This window comes from Macrobrachium rosenbergii, chromosome 50 (assembly GCF_040412425.1).
Source record: "Macrobrachium rosenbergii isolate ZJJX-2024 chromosome 50, ASM4041242v1, whole genome shotgun sequence".
NCBI classification, from domain to species: domain Eukaryota; kingdom Metazoa; phylum Arthropoda; class Malacostraca; order Decapoda; family Palaemonidae; genus Macrobrachium; species Macrobrachium rosenbergii.
In genome coordinates, this window is record NC_089790.1 from 18,504,029 (window position 1) to 18,525,523 (window position 21,495).

Consider the following 21,495-nt stretch of genomic DNA (forward strand, 5'->3'; position numbering starts at 1 on the left):
TCACAAACTGTCATTGAATCCTTTCGTGTGATTGCCGCTGATGAATGTGAATTCTGTTTCCTTTGTCCCATCTTGTTCATTCCAACCAAGAGATTTCAAAGTAAAGGGCAAGATGGTTTTGGCATGTGATAAGAAGGTTAGAAGAGAAATAGTAGATACAGGAAGCAGCAGAAGAGCCTGGAGACTGACATGGATGAAAACCTGAAACCGATGAAAATTAAGTGGAACGAGCACATTAACCAGGTAAGAAAAAATCGTATGTAAAAAACAATGACAGTAAGTATATTTTATTGAGGTAGCTATCACCTACAAACTGCAACTCCTATGTTGCCTAAAACATTAAAGATACGTGGAGTTTTTAGCACAGTCGATATACAAACCTGTAATTTGTGTATTGATATACTTTGGTAACAAGGTAGTCAACAAGCAGCAGAAAAAGTGAGCTCGACTTGCTCCCTTCATTCTCTGTCGGCCGTTGGAACAAATAAAGGATTGGTTGAAAGCGGGATTATGAGGATACAACACTCACGGTTTGTATCTCCTTGAAAAAAATGCACAATCACTAAAATCTGCAATTTGTTCATGGAGGTAGTTGCTTCTAGTACAAGACTTGAATGTCAGAGTTTATCTGTGATATATAGGTTAACAGGCACAGATTTCTGGTAACTATTTACTAAGAGAGTTTGACAGGGCCTACGATTTTAAAACCCAAAGTAAAAAGACTAGAAAATCTAGTAGTAGTAGTATGGTGGCTTCAAGGAACGTCTGCATTATTCTTCGTTACAAAGCTCTGCACATCCTCGAATAGCTTAGTGTGGCCGCAACTGTGGATGTGGAAGCAGAGGAAACAGAGAACTACCGTGCCAGGTGCCTTGAACTGTGCATGTGGAGGGATGAGGAACTAGCAACTGTGTATGTCGGGGAATGGGAATGAGGAACCGTAAACTAGTGTACCCGCAACTCTGTGTGTGTGTGGAGGAAGGACGTGGAAGCGTGAAATTCGTGAATTAGCAGTATGCCCGTAACTGTGTATGTGTGGGACTGGAGATGAGGAACCGAAAATAAGTGTCGTAACTGTTCAGTGAAAAATGTGTAATTGGTGTGGTCGCTGTCACCAGTAAGGCAGTATCTCGGTAACTATGATTAATCGATAAGGTTCTTATAATACTTTGTTTTTAGGGTAATGATCCATCAAGTATTCCACTTATACCTCTTCCTACTCTGGTTAAAATTAAGTGATTAGGGCTACTGATGCTTGAGCAGTCTTATGGGTAAAATTTTAGTCATGTGGAGGGTAGCCAATATTTTTAATTTCTTTACGTCAGTGGTGAGACCATAAATGATTTATTTTTTACTATATATATATATATATATATATATATATATATATATATATATATATATATATATATATATATATATAATATATATATATATATATTATATATATGTGTGTGTGTATGTCAGATTATCGTATTTATGTGTTTCTGAATCATTGTGTAAACACATAAGTAGCCTGTATTGGTGTATAGGTGTATAATATCTAGCCTATGAGCGACTTTGGAACCTCATACTTACAGGCACTTTTCTTCAATGGTATTTTTTGGAAAATGAATGGCATGGCATATATTATTTATGACCTTTCCCATCAAGACTCAGGTTATAGTAAGTTGGGCTGGCCCTATGTCAGGTTAGGGACTTGGTACCCTATGTCAGGTTAGGTTAATGTAGGCTAGGTTAGAAATAGGCAAGTATGCAGAGTAGGGAGACAGGGTTAGGCATTGGTAATTTTGCCTCTTAAATTTAGTCCCACAGATTTGTATCTGATATTCAGTGTTTTTTGATGGGGTCCAGGGAGGGGTTGAAGCCCGCTGGCCAGGTCAGGGCACTGAGTCGTAAGTCAGGTTAGGAAGGTAATATCTGGTTATGTCAGGGCACAACATTCTATTAAAGGTTAGGTTATTTTTGGGGGTTTTGGTCAGGGCATGCACAGCAGTAGTGATGACGTTTTATTTGATATTTCATATTGATTGTAGTGATGTGTTAAATCAAATAACGTTAGTATATAACATGAGTGGAAATGGATATTGTAGTTGTATATCCTAAACCTTTTTCTGGAATTACAATGAAAGTTAAGTTGCTGGGTTTATATCCTTGTCACAGGTAGGAAACAGGATAGTGCGACATTGTGGGACCACAAGCAAATATAAAAGTAGTGGTTTTATTAGGAAACAAATTACAACTAATAATTAGAAGCTTTTTCAGCTAAAACCCTACTACTCTTAGAGACCAACAGTCAGTTTCCAAAAGTATTTGATTTTTAAATAATTGATATTAAATAAGAGATATTACCAATAAACTTAGATGAAAAAATGAATCCACGAACCTATCTGAATGCACTTTACTGCCACCTTTCAGGAAGGGAGTCAGACATTACATTGAAGTTCTCCAACTGTTCACTTATTGTTTTTAGAATTGTGTTCATTTAAATGTGGAAAACGAATCAAAAGTATATTTATCTTAGAAATTCAATTTTCTAATTAATTTGAAGCCTTGTATCTTAGCATGTGGTTGCTCTTATGTTCTTTTATATTTACAGCCATGGCTGGTTTGGAATAAACATACGGCAGGTGCTCAAGATTGGACATAGGAATGGATGAGTGAAGGATTTGCTACTTATATGGAAGATGTCATTTTTACTGAATATCAGAAGGGCCTGTTTCCAGATTTCTGTAATAGAAATACTGACACTAATTTGGTACATAATCCATATACCCTTGAAATGAGGTGTATCAGTTTGTTTGGTAAGTATGTCTGATGTAGTATAACTTATGATGCTGTTTTCAGAAATATCTCACATTCACCAGGCTGACTTTTTAGTGTGGGGGCAATTATGTTTCATAAGCAATTGATTGCAGATGTATTGATTTTTCAAACTGCGTTTACTGAATTTTTGTTTTGTTGTAATGCACTCTGCAAGTACTATTGGTTCACGCTTCTAAGAGTTGGGTGTAAAGGTTGAATTGTCACAACTGACCATGAGATGAATCTTTGGTCTGTCTGAAAGACATTTCTTTTGATGACTGTCTTGCTCATAAGAAAGTTTCAAGTTTTAGTGGTAATGTTCATGTTTACGTCTTGTGCTCTAGGAACCTTGACCAGTTAAGGTTTCTGATATATAACTAAATTATATGGAAAAGGAGTCTTCAGAATTTCTGTTTCTACAGTGGCTGTCGACATTTGTTTGAATTTTTCTCTCATGGGATGAGATAATAAAAGCTACACAGGTATTCCCAATACTTATCCTAAAGCTACATCTAAACAGCTGCCACAGGGCTTATATATACCTAAATATTCACATTACTCTAGTGCCAAGAGGATCATCAGTCTGCTGAGATTGAACCTAGCACAAGAAGCAGAGCTTGACATCAGACTTGCGTTTGCTTGACCTCCTTCATGTTCTAGGAGAGCCAAAAATGGGTAATTCTGGTAGGAAAGATAGTGAGAAAACCTAGCAAATTTAGTCCAGAGCAACTACCTAGGATCAAGCAAAAGTAGGCTCTAAGTAGTTGCTCCTTAAAGCTCCCTACCTGATAGAAAGTGCTTGGAATCTGGGAGAAAAAGTTTGTCCTTTGAATAAATAGTATCTGCAGACTTACAGAACCATTATGTGAACTCCATTAAATGAATTTGTAGCAACATAAACTAAAAGCTTGTGTGTCTTATCGTACTTGAAATTAGATAAAGAATGTGACTTTATATATTCAGATTTGTTGACTAGTTTTTGGAGCGGCCAAGTTGGGAATGTTATGAAGCAGTTTGCTCTTAAAAGGGAAAGTCCCTAACTTCAGTGGAATCATTAGCAAGTACTACTGTATACAAGATTGTGTATATTATGCCAAAAGCAATACTAGCTGGTATATTAGAGAAAAAGCTGGGAGTTTGAATATAAACTTTAATGTTGTCTGTAAATGATCCTGTTTTATGAGGGTCATTGCTGGTTTTCAAAATTTTGAGAACTCTAGGATATGTAGAATTGTCCCTATTATGCAATGAGAGTAATCAATAAATTTAAAGATACAGTTATATTTTAATTTGACAAGAACATTTCAGTTTTTTGTATTGAAGTCAATGGCATTGTTTGCCAATACTATCTTCTTATCAAGACTTTAAATCAGTCTACTGTATACGTAGTACTTCATTTTGTCTTCGAGCAAGCTTCTCAGGAATAAGGAAAATCATTCAGGATTCTTTCCGTTTACTCTTTTCCTTTTTCTAGTTGACGGACCATTTCTCCACCTCTCTCGGTGGCTTCATCAGGACTGGATTACAATTTAACATACAAGGTTTTTATTATTGCCTGCAGACATTTGGATTTCAACCATGATGTCATAGGGGTGCTGAATTTCTATTGGTTAGTGGGTCTCATTCTCTTGTAAGTGTTCTGAGCAGCAGCAGGGGCATTTCTGGCACTCTGTAGGATGTGCCAAATGCAGTCGCTTACAGCTAAGGACATGATTTCCATCTCTGGCCAATAGTCTTGACTTGCTTCGATTTCGGAAGTTGTGTCTAGGGGTGTTCTGTCGCTCGTGTCTCCCTTCAGATTCTCACGGATTTTGTGTGGTCTCCTTGAAGAAGGGAGTATGAAGTCCATGCTCCTCTGTAACGTTTAATGTAGACCATTGATGATTTTTACTCACAGCTTCTGCTATTTGAAATCTGGGGAACAGGCTTCTCAATGCATAACCTCTTTGCTTTCTAATAATTCTTCCAGTGTCAGTTTATGGTCATGGTCATCTAACATTGTGTTGAAATATTGCCCCTTGGTTGCGGTGGGCTTGCAGTCACCTGCACAGAGTGGTAGCAGTGTAACCTATGTAGTAATTGTTGAGAGCTTTACATGCCCCTTTGGTACATTTAAATTTGTATATATACTACATTAGTCGACTCCCACATCTCTACGGGGTCCTGTGCTATTTCGCATTACAAGGGTGTTGACTAGGTTCGGGTGGCAGTAGACACATAAGGAAATCTTGTCAGGATTCGTAGGTGTTGCATCGCTGGCAAGTATTCCCTTCATGGGGAGTTAATGCTGTCAGTGTAGGCATTATTAAGGGATGTTCACATTGTCCCTTCAGTCCCTAGTTGCACCACTTTTCAGCCATTTACTTTACCTCCATTCCTATTTTCTTTCTTCAGTCTTGCTTTCCAACCTTGCCAACTATTACTCTTAGTTGGCAAGGTTGGAAAGCAAGACTGAAGAAAGAATACAGGAATGGAGGTAAAATAAATGGCTGAAAAGTGGTGCAACTAGGGACTGAAGGGACAATGTGAACATCCTTTAATAATGCCCACACTGACAGCATTAACTCCCCATGAATGGAATAACTGCCAGCGATACAACACCTATGAATCTTGACAAGATGATTTCCTTATGTGTCTACTACCACCTGAACCTAGTCAACACCCTTGTAATGCGAAATAGTACGGGCCCCCGTAGAGATGTGGGAGTCGACAAATGTAGTATATATACAAATTTAAATGTACCGAAGGGACATATAAAGCCCTCAACAATTACTACATAGGTCACACCGCTAACACTCTGTGCAGGTGACTGCAAGCCCACCACAACCAAGGTGCAATATTTCAACACAACGTTAGATGACCATGACCGCAAACTGACACTGGAAGAATTATTAGAAAGCAAAGAGATCATGCATCGAGAAGCCTATTCCCCAGATTTCAAATAGCAGAAGCTGTGAGTAAAAATCATCAATGGTCTGCACTAAACTTTGTAACCATTCCAACTCCATCTATTCGCTGTCTTAAGTGCTGACTGGCTGAAAGTGCCCCATTTCTTGGCTTTACAGCCTAAATTTATAAGTCAAGCACTAGATTATAAATTGTCAAAGACATGCCCCTCAAATTGATTAAATTTGAGGATTGAGATGTCAGCTGATGTGGTAGCACCAGAAGTTTCAGAAAAATAAGTGTATATTTGCTGTGTATCTTTATGTAAACACTAGTAGTTATAATCAGTTACATGTGCTGTTTCTGTGCCAAATATGTGTGTGCATTGAAGTCACCAGATTATAGTACAGTCGTGGTAATGAGTGAGGTATCTTTTATAGATTTAATATACTATAAAGTTTGGTTTGTTTTGTATATTACGGATAGTTAATTTCCCATTACCATTGACATTTAACATTATGACAGAGTATTGAATTGAAGGACTCTGAATTACTGTTTTTGTCATATAAGATTTTATTATAAGCATTAATTTCAGTTCCAAAGTAATTTTTAATCTATATGTAGACTTCTCATTGTGTTTGATACATGGACAAATGGGATTATATTCAAACACCAATCTTCATACTTCACCCAAACATTTATTTTCTTGAATTCTATGTATAGAATTCTATGTATAATCCAGTGGACAATATAATGACTGAAAGCTTATATAAGAGTACTTAAGATTTGTCATTTACTTTCTGCACTGTTATTTTCTTTTGTTATTGAATTTTGCATATCTGTATTAGTAATTTGGAAATGGTGGGTTTATTTATTTATATTTGTTAATGTTGATGTTCAATCAAAAATGTATCAGTTGTCTTATGGGTTTATATCCGAGAGACTTCGTATTTTTGTTTTAGTTTTATTACACGTAGGCAGTTTTTTTGTAGTATTTTGGCTGATCTATTATTCATGTCGATATATTGTTTATAAAATTGGTGATCACATTTTATGTAGATTGCTTTTTGATGTTTGAAATTGTATTTAGTTTGAAAATGTGGCATTCATTTTGTCAGTTGTAGTGGTTTTTCACAATGTACCAGTTAAATGTTTGACTTGAGGAATTTCAGTTTTTTTTTTTCTTTTTGCACTTTTTTGTTATGTTTATTTGATTTACTGGTAGATTTGGTTGAAGTTAGAGATTTTGTTCCTCATTCTTGGACTTATGAATAAATTACTACAGGTATAACTTGTATGACATTGGCAACTGGTTTGAAAAATGACGACTTGAATTAACACTTGAAAAACAAAGCTAGACCCCCTTTACAAAACCAAAAACAGATAGATGTTAAACCATTCAGATTTCAACTTTTCAAGTTTTTAATAAAAATTTCAGTATTTCAACTTTTTAAGTTTTTAATAAAAATTTACATTTCCCTTCATACTGTCAAGAATACCCAAACCTGTTACCTAAAACCAATCCTAATCACCCATTAATGATGCTAGTATTTTAAAAACTACACATTATATATTCATGCACCAAAGATTTGATAAAATTTTGAATTTTATTGGTCTTTGGGGGTATTCTTATTTTCTGTAGTACTGAATATCACACAAACAAAAGCAAGTCACCACAAGATATGCTTCAACTTTGCAGTTCTCATTTGATTTGATTTTTCATTGAATATAATTTATTTTGTATTAAAACATTCAGATTATTGTGAATTTCTACTTTTTTTTGTGCGTTTTATGACAACCTAAGGCAAGGTTTCACGGTTGTTGATTTGAGGTTAGATTTTAGTTACATTTTAGTTCTCTACCCCTGTACCTTGTAGTTCTTATGATTGGGGACTGGAGTTTCTTGTTTTTCTAATGCTGTATACACTTGTATTCTTACCGATAAATTTGGACCCTATTTTTTTGTTTATGATGGCAAGACATTATCTAGGAACCTTTTGTTAGACATTTCATTCATTCACATTTTTTCAAATCCACTTGTTTAACTGCATTAGTAGATTCCACAGTTTATAACTGTTTTGAGTTGAGATTTTTTCTTCTGAAAATGTAAGTTTTTTAATTGTTAGAATTATTAGTTGATTGCACTGCTTCATTTTCACTTTATGCTAATTTCCATTTCATTAGCTACTGTTTTGAGTTCATTTTGAAAATGTAAGTTTTTAATTGTTAGAAATTAGTTGACCATGCTTCATTTTATTTTGCTAATTTCATTTCTGCCATTTTGTAGATGGGTCATTGAAACCCTGACCATGTTATTTTGTTTCATCTGCAGTCATGTGTGTTGTTTTAGCTTAAGTTCTTAGTTCTTGAGATCTAGCATGATGGTTTTTGGCTAAAGTTGCTTTATCGTGCACCATAATTCTACATAATTGTATGGTGTCTGTCTGTCTCCTGAATGTGCTTTTTTTTTTTCTTTTGAATTATGACCATATTTGCTACAGTTTGTCCTAAAATATTAGTTTTTGGACAAGCTTTGCCTAAAATTTTAATCTTTGTTACCTTTATTTGCTCTGTTAGGTGTTCCTTATGCTTACGTTTTCTGTTATTCACAGCTTTTGGAAAATTTAATACCATTGAGTGTTTGACTTACTTATAATATTAATGTTGCATGTACACTTCATAATATTGTGTTTAATAATTTGAATTTAGTGGCCATAAATATGAATTTTTATAAATTTTAGATTTGGCACAAAATTATCAAAATTTTAATATATAGGGACATAAAATTATAAACACCTGGCAGAAACTATGAAAGCACTTGAGTGACTATGGCAAGGTCTGTAATGTTTTCCATTAAAGTTTTTTCTAGTACAGGTTTTAAAAGTATATTTTCTAGAAAATATAAAATGTTTTAATTAAAACCATCCACAAAAATATTACAATCTGTACAATACACAAAATCCTATCATGTAATGAAACACAACAGGCATCTCAGTGTTCAAAGGAATACTGTACAACAGATGAAGATTCAAAACTTTTTGTAAAGAAAAAAAAAAAAAAAGCAGCAGCAGCAGCTTTCAGCATACTAGCAATGAATTCTACCCTCCTGATGACATTACATCCATATTTCCTGTAGCATTATTTCCTAGGCAATAACACCATCAAAAATCCATGTGTAGCAATAAATATTTAAGCCATACAATCATCCATACACTACAAATTAAGTTATTTCTTAGAAGGAATATTGTTTGATCGATAATACAAACCTTGATCTTTTAAAATATATAAGAAGTCCTTTTGGCTACAGAATAAAATTGTCAAACAAAATTTGCCAGTACCAATAAAAATGATAGATACTTTAATTAAGGAATAATATAATTGAGCTATTTACATACAAAAATGGGTAGTTCTGTAAATATTTCCATCCATTAAGCAATGAGGGGAGGATTTAATGTTTTGGTGTACAGATAAGTGAATTTAAAGCATGTTTAATAACTGGACACTTTTTGGATGTTTAGAATACAGAAAATTTATCCCATATTTCATTACTATTTACATAAAATCAAAGGAATTAAGCCTTGTAAACTTAAATCCCAGTTACTGCCTCTGAGGGATAGGTCGGCTGTCAACATCCCTTGTGAATTCCACAGTCCACGGATGTTCCAAAACTCCTTCTAGGCTCAGCCTTTCACGAGCGTCTTTACGAAGTAACTGTGGGCGAAACATGCATTCCATACTGTTAGGTAAACTTTTCATTTGCTTATGAGAAAAAAAGATATTGCAACAAGAATAAATAAACACTGTATAATAAACTTGCAGCTCCAGTATATTTGACATTTACAATGGAGTATTCTTTTAATATGTCCATGATATACTCGTCAAGAAATGCTAGACAATTACTGCTAAAACAATACTAAAAGCCCAAAACTGATATATGATGCACAGAGACTGGATAACACCAAAGATTTAGGGGTCTTTCAACAATTTTGTTTGGTTTTTATAGTGGTTTCGCTACTCAAGTATTACTAGCTAATTTTCAGTCATCTGAACTTCTCTAAAAGAATATACAGCATATAATTAAAATAATGTCAAAAACAGAAATATAACATTTTATAAATTTGTATTTTTTATAGGTAACCAAACCAGAGCCTTTTATATGGCGAGTAGGGAAATATGAATCACTCGCCTAAAAACACTTGCCACTTTTTCTTTGGATGCAGGGCAACGCAGGCTGGATGAAGTGGGTTTAACCATGTAAAAGGTTCTAATTTCTATCCTATGAAAAATACAAATTACTTTCAAAAACTGATTTGTTCCTACAGGAATAAAAACCATTGCCTTTTTATATAAGAAGCTTACCCATTAGATGGGAGGTAGTCCCTGTCAATTGAACACTACTTGGAAAAGCAATGTTACCAGTTGCAAATGCCATCAGGATGTCATAACTCAAGTAACCTCCAACCAGTGTAGTGAAATGGCTGATCAGAGCAGTAAGGCCCTGGACCCAAGAACCCTGCATACAGGAGGATACTTGAGTAAGGCAAGAACCTTGAAATTCCCTGTAAGGGAATTCAAGGCAGAAAGCAGCTACTGGTCAAACCCAAAATTGGTCCAGTAAGCAGCTTTAGCTATTCTCCCCCCACTTTTATTAAAAGAACTGAGGTATCCTATGACCCAGCTTATACTTCGACCTAGATGCCGCCATTCCAGAATGGAATCGGAGTCTCCAGTAACTTTGTTAACTCTCCCCCCAGGTCCATACTACGCTAAAGTGCTTGTGTGAGAACAGTCTGTCCAGGTGGAACTGGGTGCCTACATTAACCTACAGAGCAACCACTGCAGGTCCCAAGAATATATCTAGGGGCCTGTGGGTGACATTCCCCTGGTAGAATGAGGGAATGGATGCCTACAACCTAGACACCTGCCCTCATTGCCTAGAAACACTGCCAATTTTGTCTGAAAGGCTAAGTCAGGTCCTACGCCCCAACTTCCTGTATCCTAGAATGAGTATATAGGGTTACAGTACATCCACCTCAGATGAATTAAACTTACTGGGTACCTCAGAAAACCAGAGATTCTCATATGAGACAGTTGCAATTTCACATAATTCCTAGTCCCATGAGATGAAATGAAAGTGTTTGGTCCATTCTGTGTAGGAAAGAAAAGAACTGGAAGGGTCCAGAATTTGGAGCCAGTGAACACTTCCTGTCCTTCCCCATCTTACCCAACTTCATCTACTGGGGAGATGACCAGGTTGCACATGTCACAGAGGAATGACAATCTTAAACCCACAAAATGAGTACACTAATGTGGGTCTACCAATAAAGGAAGGACAAGAAACCCAAGCCCCTTGACCAGCTTTGGTAATATTTCTTCTTTGTAATGAAAGAAAAACAAGACCAAAATGACAATATACTACAGTATAAAAAAAGTACACAAAATCACTTCAATAAAATTACTCATCCAGTCCAACAAGCACATGGAAGAGAGCAGGAACACATCCTTGCTTCTTGACAGCCGAAGAAAAGGTGGTGTAAGAGGGATATTCCCCCTCACATCCCTTTCCCACTAGTTAACTACCTTGTTACATTTATGGTATACTACATATTTTTATAAGACAGGAAAATCTTATCAAAAGTTGTAAACCTACAATAGTAGTCATCCAAGACCTGGAAGTGACCACAACAAACAGTAAATAAAACAAGATACCAAATATAAACATTTGTAAGAGAAAATCGAAAAAATTATAGCAGGAAACATGACTTGCCCTTGAGACTTGGGGGTTAGGTAAATATGAAACCAAATGAAAACGAGGATGTGGGGGATTCCTGAAATGAGGCAGCTTCAATTACTAGATAACTAGATAAACTCACTACTGAGGCTATCTGGAATTCAAAAGCTGGTCATACACTCAAGACCAAATAAACAATACTGGCAACACTATGGCTTGTATAAACAACTAAAAGCTAAGCTTGTATAAACAACTAAAAGCTAAATATAAATATCCAGAGTCCTTACTTTAGATATGAGGTCCCGAGCACCTTCTGAAACATGAGGGGGAAAACGGAGAGCAACATTACATATTCTCTTGTAGGTATCGGCATGTGTATCCGATTCAAAGGGAGGCTTGCCACAAAGGAACTCATAGCATAAGACTCCTAACGACCATAAGTCCACCTTCTCATCATGAGACTTCCCCTCAATCATTTCAGGTGGCAAATAATCCAAAGTGCCACATAATGTCGTTCGTCTGGAAAGCCAAAAGAAAAATTTAATATTCTGTACAAAAAGAAAAACTATGACCTATAGTACTCCACTTTACACACTAAACAATAGAATAACTTCCATGGTCCATAAAAATAAACATCTTATACTAAAGTCATTACATCTAAAGAACAGAAAAGCTATGCTGTTTGACAATGATACAATCTTACCACTTCTATTCATGTTAACACTCTTGGGGTGCTAAATCTTCAGATTTATATAGTTATATAATTATAAATGCAAGTTTCTCAACCACTACCTCTTTAATTGACAAAACTGCTGTATATTCAGAAATAAAAATGTGGAAACCCAAGATCTGATCATAGTTGTTTTATTTTCCAAATATCATCCTCATTACGCTAAACTGAATAACTTTCCTTTCTAATTCATATTCTTATGTATACATGAGAAAATAATTCCTCCTAACAATTCATGTTACATACATTATTGTTTCCCTAAAACAGAAAGTTGACTGCTTTCTTTTTAAAACATTACATCATACAAAACATCATACTTTCTAATGACATTTTAGTATATACAAATTATCTCATCTACTTGCAAGTGCTTCTCTCCATTACACTGGTTCAAGCAAACAAAAAATACCTTCAATACACAAGTTCTTATGCCCCAGTACTGAGAGAACTTGTAATGATGACAATTCCTCTGCCTATAATGAATTTATTGAACTCAACAGTATAGTCAATCTGATTGAATGTACACTTAACAGCTTAGCAAATCCAATGTTATTCAAGTTATAAAATGCCACACAGGGTCAGTGTGAAAGTCGCACCATTAATTCTAACAATATATTCATTAATAAAGACTGGCGGGATCTGTATCAAAGTTAACAATTTGCTGGGATTAGAATGAATAAAAGAGATGGAGTGTGATTTTGTCCTCCAAGGAGGCGACTTCTCATCTCAAGTCATTCAATGGCCCCCGAGCCTGAGGCATTCTGATAACAGACTTAATTTTCATAACCACACAGTAACTACTTAACAGCTAAAACTGCAGTATCATAAATCTCACCTGTATCCTTAAAACTTACTAAATTTTTTATTCAATGTACTGAATCGTTATGAATAAATTCTCCACTATTCATAGAGGCACAGAAATTCTGTAAACCCTGAGACCACATACACCCTTTGTTCACACAAACTACTGAAAGGTACAAGGCTAAGTTATACCTTTTAAATGTTCACACAAATTTTATTAGTGGATAAACAAGTTTTGTTCAAAAAAAAAAAAAAATGTGTAACTTTATGTACACTAACAAAATGCATAAATACAATTATAAAAAACTATAAAAATCTTAAACCTACCTTACCGCAACAATTTTTCATTATATGTCTCAATCCAAATGTGAACCAATACTCAAAATATAGTAGTATAAATTTCTTTGGAAATAAGGCCTTACCTTGAAGAAGGAGCATGGACTGACCACCCAAAATCTGCAATTTTCAAATCGCCTCGTAAGTTGAGAAGTAGGTTTTCTGGTTTAATGTCACGATGGATAACCTTTTTCGAGTGGCAGTATCTGGAAAGAGACATACAATACACAAGTTCTCTCTATCCAAAGTGAACAATATCAATCTTCAGCAGTCTACCTCAAACAGATATTGTATATATTCTTCCAACCACCTTATATAATTCTGTAATATTCAATACATAACGTAAATAATTCCCTTAAATATAAGAATACTAGTGCAGAACATGTAAGAACTATGTTTACAATTGACTTTCGAATGTTAAAACCTTACTTCAATGCATTAGCAAGCTGCATGATGTACTTCGCCGATCTCTTTTCATCAAAATGTCCATTAGGTTGTGACTGCATTTCTTTGTATAATTCCCCGCGTGGTGCAATTTCCAATATCAAGTACACACGAGTTTCATCATAGAAGTAACCGTAGAGGCGTAAGATGTTTGGGTGTCTGAAAACAACACAAATCTTATGTTAAAATGATAAAATCCATATGGTAAAAGCATTAAAAGGTATAATGTACAATTAAGTCCTCATCTGCAGTTCAAAATTGTTTTTAACATGACATCAAAATACAGATTAATAAGTTGAAGGCAATATTGGCAGTTTGACAAGGAAGGTTCTTATTCATTGTTAAGCATTCAAGTTACCTAGGTAAGTTCTGGCGTTCCCAAATGCATTCTCATATATTACTTAACATTCACTTTATCATAAAAAAAATATGATACATAAACAAAACTAACCGTAAGTGAGCCTGAATTTCAATTTCTCTTCTTAGCTGGTGTTCAACATTAGCTTTGGCCAACTGTGATTTAAAAAGAACTTTAAGGGCAATGATAAATTTGCTTTTTTTCTCCCTGGCAAGGTAAACATTTCCAAATTTACCTTTGCCAAGTGGCCGTCCAACCTCAAAATCATCTACAGTCCACTTTCGCCTCTCTCTCTCCCTGTTGACATAAAGCTGTTAAATTAATTTTCAACTCATACCTGGCTCAAGGTAAAATTCTGGGATCAAATAATAAACTAAAAAATTTATATGAGGCAGACTTTTAGGTAGCTATTTTCCTCATTACTTCAATAATTTACCTCCTAGTCCAAATTTCTGCCTTACCTCATGGTTTCCTTCACATTGTTGACATCAGAATTATAGCTTTCTTGCAGTTGTAGATGTCCTGATCCCATCAGATGCGTATTACCTTCATTTTCTTTTCCACTCATTCCATACAACTTTCTGTAACAAATACGGTGGACATCCGCCTATTCGCGGTTCCGGATTCACAGTTTCGCCTATTTGCAGATTTCTCTGTGGAACATGTATACACATTATTCATGGAAAATTCGCCTATTCACAGTATTTTTCATAGTGAAATACAGGCAGTCTCGGTTTATGACGGGGGTTCCGTTTTTCCGCCGCGTCGTAAACCGAAAAATCATCGAAAATTGTCAAAAATCCTAAGAAAACCTTACTTTTAATGCTTTGAGTGTATTGAAAATGATGTAAACTGCATTTGTATTGAGTTTTTCATCAAAAAGCCTCCAAATTTTGATTATTCTGCCGTTTTGGAGCAATATTTCTTCCGTCGGAGCGGCATACGACGCGATGTAACCCTGGAACATGCGTCGTAAACCGGGAAATAATTTCTGATGAATATATTTGAAAAGCATTGTAACCTTGGAATGTCGTAAGCCGGACCCGTCGTAAACTGGGGACTGCCTGTATCCACAGATTACTGTATTTTCATGAGTAAATGCACTTTTTGTGATAAAACTATTAAAATATTCAGGTATAAGCATTTTTAGAGGGGTGTCAAGTATTCACGGATTTTAGTTATTCACAGGGGGTAGTGGTACGCATACCCCGTGAATACTGGGGGTCAACTGTACTGATGTTCATCACGTAAAAATGCAAGAGAATTTAATGTCAGTTATAGTAAAATTTTTTTTCCACATCCAAACCTGTTACTGAACTCTGCACAATAGCTTTTATCTCCAGATGTCCCTCACAAGTCACCATTTCTACTTTGTTGAGGGTTTTTGAACACCCTTATTGGTGAAAACTGGTTACACATTGAAATGGTTTAAGCTACCTGCAGCTTAGAGGGATTGGGAGAAGGGCCAATGTTTATTACATGAAGTATTGGGTTTGTAAGTAAAAAAATTAATTTTACTTTAAAAAACTTCACGTGAACCTTGGTTAATTACTTAGGTTGGAGGCCTTGTTATAAAAAAATAATTATTGAGGACCAGGAATCTGTGGGGACACTAGATCTACAGACCCTGTTGGATATAAGTTAACAGACACTGGCCTTTTGAGGCTAAAAATGGGGTCAGATACCAACTAGGCAATGTTAGTGTATTGAAGAGTTTCACTCCAATTGCACATGAGGGTGCAGTTTAGTAATGCTAGAAAATAATGTTTACACTTTTATAAGGTGTAGTAACAGATGGTACCCCAGACATGTAAATCATTACCAGAGGACACATTATCTTCAGGTAGATGGGACTTGAATGTAGCCATGTTAAGGATACTGTATTTCCAGCCATGTTAAATTAAAAGCAACCATATTTGCTATGGCCCTAATCTCACGACCTTTGACTTTTAGTTTTAAAGCTTCAGGTTCAGATATTGAGGATTATGAAGATAGTATAACCCTTTTCAACAACAGGCGGAAGTATTATTAACAACATCTTACGGCTCTTTAAAGGACACAGCAACATCTTCCCTGTTAGACAGCTGCACAAGCTGAGCAGGAATAATGAAACTATGAGCTGCTTGGTGGAGTGAGGGTAAAAAAAAAAAAAAAAGGGGGTAAACAAGCTGAGCATAATACAGCAGCAAAAGAACAAGGTTCAACACTGGAATATTTAGAGCTTTTTACCACATGAAAATCTTGTGCAAAAAACAGCCTGATGTCATGTTGTCATGTGAACAGATCTTTCTCATAATTGAAAGCGGACTTCAAAGACTACTAATTTCAAGTATGACAAACTGTACTTTTATTATAGACTTTCCATCAAATTTTGTGCCCTGCTTTTACATTTCATGGTCTTCAACTTCAGATGTGCCCATTTTCATTAAGATATACAGACACCACCCTACTTACAAACATTCAAGAGATACAAACAAATGGGACTGCAAATTAAACTGTGTTCAGAGTACTCCCCTTTCCCACCTTTAAGTTCAAATTTTGTTGTGTACCTATTCTGTACATACGTACAGTACTGTAAGTACAATGTACTGTGCTTTAGGATGAAAAATCACAGTACTGTATTGATTTTATATCATACTGTACTTGAATAGGCATGAAGAGTACAATAACCAACTTATAAAGAATTCCACATACAAACAGCCGTCTGAAATGTAACTCGTTTGTAAGTGGGGTGGTGTCTGTACTTGCATATGTAGACCAAATATCATGGACCTTGACATCTGATGTCACGCTTTTCTTTGATTCATCAATTAGCGAAATGTAAGGGTGCATCCAAACTAAATTAAAACATGTCAAACCCACACTGAACACTAATCACATACATATATATATAAAACAGGTTACAATAAAATATGACGAAGTGGAGAACAGATGTTTAAAAGCAAAGGCTGGATAATCGTATGAAGCACAGCTTACGGATAACGACATGTATTTACCCTATTTGTGATGTGTGTCATATGTTGCTGTGTTCATGAAAAGTTTTACTGCATGTGGATGTACACGTAACATTACAAGCAGGATGTCTCATTAACACTAGGTTCTTTGAATACTTTAATTTGGCAAAATATTATTCAGAAGATGAACCCAATTCACACAGAACAAATCCACTATAGGGGCCACAGACTTGAAATCGAACATGGTGTTCGTCTGAAAGAAGTAACTGAAGATAGTACGAAACACAGAGAAGCTATTAGAAAACAAAAATTAAAAATCCTAGATAAAAATTCAAGTCAATTATCAAAATACAAGGAAAACCGTTTTACGGCAATAAAGCGTTGCAACTTTTTTTTTTTTTAACTTTTGAGGTTCCAATTACACATCATCCTCACGGAGACTGTCCGATTCAGTCCTTTGGGGTCTGATGGGGCCTTTTTTAGGTGACTTAGCAGGCTAACCTAGCTCAGCCATGAGTCATCCCCCCCCCTCTCTCTCTCTCATAATTGGGGGATTGTTGTTCTGATGCAGCCATCAAGCTGAATAGATATGTACAAGTTAAAGCTGACTTACAGGCTAGTAGATTGTCAATTATTATTATTATTATTATTATTATAATAATAATGAAATAATAATAATAATATTAATAATAATAATAATATAATAAAATCATTACAGCTTAATGCCATATACTACATGGAATATACAAAGAGGGGACAATAACAAACACAATCTAGATGTAAGAAATAACACGATAAAAAAATTATAATCGGCAAAATACAATAATTGGGGTATTGTTGTTTTGATAGAGCCACAAAGCTGAATAGATATGTTTACGTTGTTTCGATAAGCTAAGAACAACTTACCAGCCAGTAGATTGTCAATATAGTAATAATAAATTTTATTTCTGCTCAAGGCCATATACTACAGACAATAAAATACAATCTAGATACAATACATGAGATAACATGACAAAAAAATGATAATCGGCAATATACAAGCCTACAGAAGCCTACTGTAAGTGAGTACATACAGATGTATCAAATCATCCACAGACCAACTAACCTCAGGTACTACCCTGCCATAAATGGCAGGTTATCTTAGATTAGTTGGTCTGTGGACAATTTGATACATCTGTATGTCCACACTTATGGTAGGCTTCTGTAGGCTTGTATATTGCCGATTATCATTTTTTTATCATGTTATCTCATTTACTGTATCTAGATTGTATGTTATTGTCTGTAGTATATGGCCTTGAGCTGAAAAAATTATTATTATATTGACAGTCTACTGGCCAGTAAGTTGTTCTTAGCCTATCGAAACAACTTCAACATATCTATTTAGCTTTGTGGCTGTATCAAAACAACAATACCCCAATTATGTATTGAAACAATTGTCCCTCGGTTAACCTACACTATACTACCACAGGGGGAGAGAGAGAGAGAGAGAGAGAGAGAGAGAGAGAGAGAGAGAGAGCACAGTGTATCTACTGGGCAACTTCAGAAATTTATATGTAGCCAGATCCGTCATGCTTATTGCCAAGACAATTAAGGTAGGACAGGCCTTGGCACCAAGTCTTGGGTCATAGCTGACAAACCTAAATTTATTTTACGAATTAACCTTAGCGTATTGGCTTGTATTTGGTGACCTGCATTTTCTTGGTGGAGAGACCTATGTGAACCATGAACCTGGTCAATTTTTAATGTTACTACCTGCCCCACTTGCATGAATACCAAGATTAGCCTAGTACCAGCCCTATGTGTATGAACATTGAAACAAATACAGTGAATACCTCAGTTACCGTACATTTCCGATAGATTTTCGAATAGAGTCATATCAAAATTTAGGCCCAGGAGCCAAGCACTGTGACTTATGAGGTCATTCAGCACTAAATGGGGAACAGAGAGTACAAATATTTTATGGTAGATCTAAGTCGGCATTCTGCGGCGAGCCCCCCACCCCCTTCCATAGCTAATACAGCAAAACTGTAACCAGTAAACACCCCTAGGGTACATTAGGTTGGTATTTTTAGGGGTGTTTACTGGTTACAATTTTACCGTATTAGCTACGGAGGGGGGTGGGGGGCTCACCGCAGAATGCCAGCTTAGATCTACCCTGTCATGTAGTCTTCAAAGGTCAATTACACTTTTGTTACAGCCGGCCGACACGATATTACTTTAAATTCTTGTAGAGCCAGTAAAATAAAATAGGAAAACGTCAATTGCCATAGTCTACCTCACCGCAGAACTACAGCTTAGAATTACCAATTTTATTAAAGTAAATGTAAGAAAGAGAATATGGATGGAGGTAGAGTAAAAGAAATTCTTATCATATGGAATACATCAAGAGGCTAAACACTCCAAAATCGAGAGCTGGTATTGAGGTAAAATACCATATACTTAATAGAAAAGCCTATGCTTTTGTGACTTAGGCCTACGCATTTTTGACAACTAGGCCTAGCAGCTTGGGGCTACTGTTGAAAATAAAAATTCACGAGCTTCCTATCCCAGCCTTCCTATATAATTATATATGTCAAAATACCCAAATCGGACTCCTAGGGGGTAGCAGGTTATTATATCTTGCAGTAGGCTCCAATAGCTTAGAGTAGGCCTACCGTAATTCAACCGCGCTCAGAGTCGATCAGCACAGGCCTAATTTACTTTTAATTCATTTTAATAGAGTAACCGAAGCCTACTTTACTATCAAACATGTCAACGGCAACCTTGCAACTAACCAATATTTTTCACCAAATACCCGAAATGTCCTTAATATAAGCATAGAATTTGATTATCAGTGACGTAGGCCTACTCCAGACTACGGTGGGCCTAATGTTTGGGTCACATGAAAATTGGTTACAGCTACCATGGCCTGACGTCAAGTTCATCACCCTACCTTACTAAAATTCATAATTAATATTATATATATAAAACATTTAGGGGCTTTTGAATATGACAGATGCCGAGAAATGTTCAAAACAACCATAAACCACGAAATGGTACTTACTTGATCGCCGTTCAGAGGGGCACTAACTAAAGGAAATAACTTTAAGGAATTCATTTCATATGGTGTTGTTGGGAGATTTAAACCTCGTGGACGCGGTGTGATTGGTCGAAACTAATACTACCCGCTGATTGGCCGAGACAGCCTCGAGGGTGACGTAGTGCGTGGTATTATGATAACTGGCGTTACTTGTAACTACTTACCGTGGTTCTGCAAAGCTTGGGTCGTTTCTGCCGTTAAGTCATTTAGGCCGTAAGCACGTTTACGTGCAAAATGGTCCCCGTGTTTAGTACTAGCCCCTTGGGAATGTACTGTACGTAAAACATAACCCAACGACGGTAATTACCATAAACAACGTCTTTCGTTATTCGTTGTTTTGTATGCTACGGCCTAAATGACTTACGACCGGGACCGGTTTTGCATAGTTGGGAAAACTCACATACCTCTAATCCAATTTGGCAAACATTTTCTCAAGCGCAAATAAAATCTTTTGTTTTTGACAAAATCCGTCATTATTTTGATCTTTTATATTTGTCATTGTTATTTCTTGTAGCTTAATGTGAAATCAAAACTGTTCAGCTTTGATTTAAAAAATGCCCATCCTAGCGAAAATACTAGTTTTTGCAAACTGATCACAGGGCAAACAAAAATTTAAATTATCGACTAACCTTGAACTCGTCATTTCGACGTTTCATGACAGGTTATATATGTCAGCAATTTTGATATACTGTAATGAAATAAAGTTATTGCGCTTTAAACTGATATTCCAGTTGTAAGTATCCTAGAATGAAAACTACGTATCACTCGTCAGCACTACTAGATTTCTCGCGGTAATGGTGTTAAACAACTTCTTCTAAACAACAAAATATGAAAATACTGCACTTCGTGAAGAAAGTTACCTTTCTCAGAGGCGAGCTCTATTCCTCACAATCGCCATCATATTCTACAAAACCTCTCCTGGTAAGTTTACAGCTTTTTTGGCTTGTTTCAGGTGAATGGGAGTTGGGTGTGAATAATAAGGGCAGGCCACATACATCTCTTTGGGGATTGGAACTCAGTCACAGAATACTAGGTAGACGCCGGGCGCCTAATTGAGTCAGCCAAGACAACCGAGGTGAGGTACCGATTTTAAACATGCAATCTCACATGGAAATACATATAATACCCTGTCTTTGAGATTGCACCTAGGGGCAGAAGGGACGCTGCAAAGGACCTTAAGCAATGCCTACAGGGCACCGCGTGAGTTGCACTGACAGCGATAACCTCCTACGGCCGCCAAAAAAATAAAAGTGAGAATGTTGTGCTAATTTAATTTAGAGCGATTACTTATGGCCCAGTCAACAGTGAGATCTATATTGATGGTATCGCCTAATGACAAGGGATTACGAAGCTGGGGGACACGAAAACTACAAA

At 36.0% G+C, this 21,495-nt stretch overlaps 1 protein-coding gene across 2 annotated transcripts; it reads right to left on the bottom strand.

Annotated features, from left to right (window-relative positions):
- Window positions 1-6,413: 6,413 nt before the first annotated feature.
- On the bottom strand, window positions 6,414-20,238 carry LOC136832688 (aurora kinase-like). Of its 2 annotated transcripts, none has more exons than XR_010851289.1 (7): window positions 20,086-20,238; window positions 14,550-14,741; window positions 14,182-14,385; window positions 13,716-13,889; window positions 13,373-13,492; window positions 11,624-11,941; window positions 6,414-9,450 (listed from the first exon to the last, which is right to left on the bottom strand). XR_010851289.1 is itself a non-coding variant. In XM_067094075.1 (7 exons), exons 2-7 carry the CDS (start codon window positions 14,654-14,656, stop codon window positions 9,289-9,291), a joined length of 951 nt encoding a protein of 316 aa, XP_066950176.1. In that variant the 5' UTR covers window positions 14,657-14,741; window positions 20,086-20,237; the 3' UTR covers window positions 6,414-9,288. The 2 variants fall into 2 exon arrangements, 1 of the variants encoding a protein (XP_066950176.1); XM_067094075.1 differs by having other exon boundaries at window positions 6,414-9,402; window positions 11,710-11,941; window positions 20,086-20,237.
- Window positions 20,239-21,495: the final 1,257 nt, after the last annotated feature.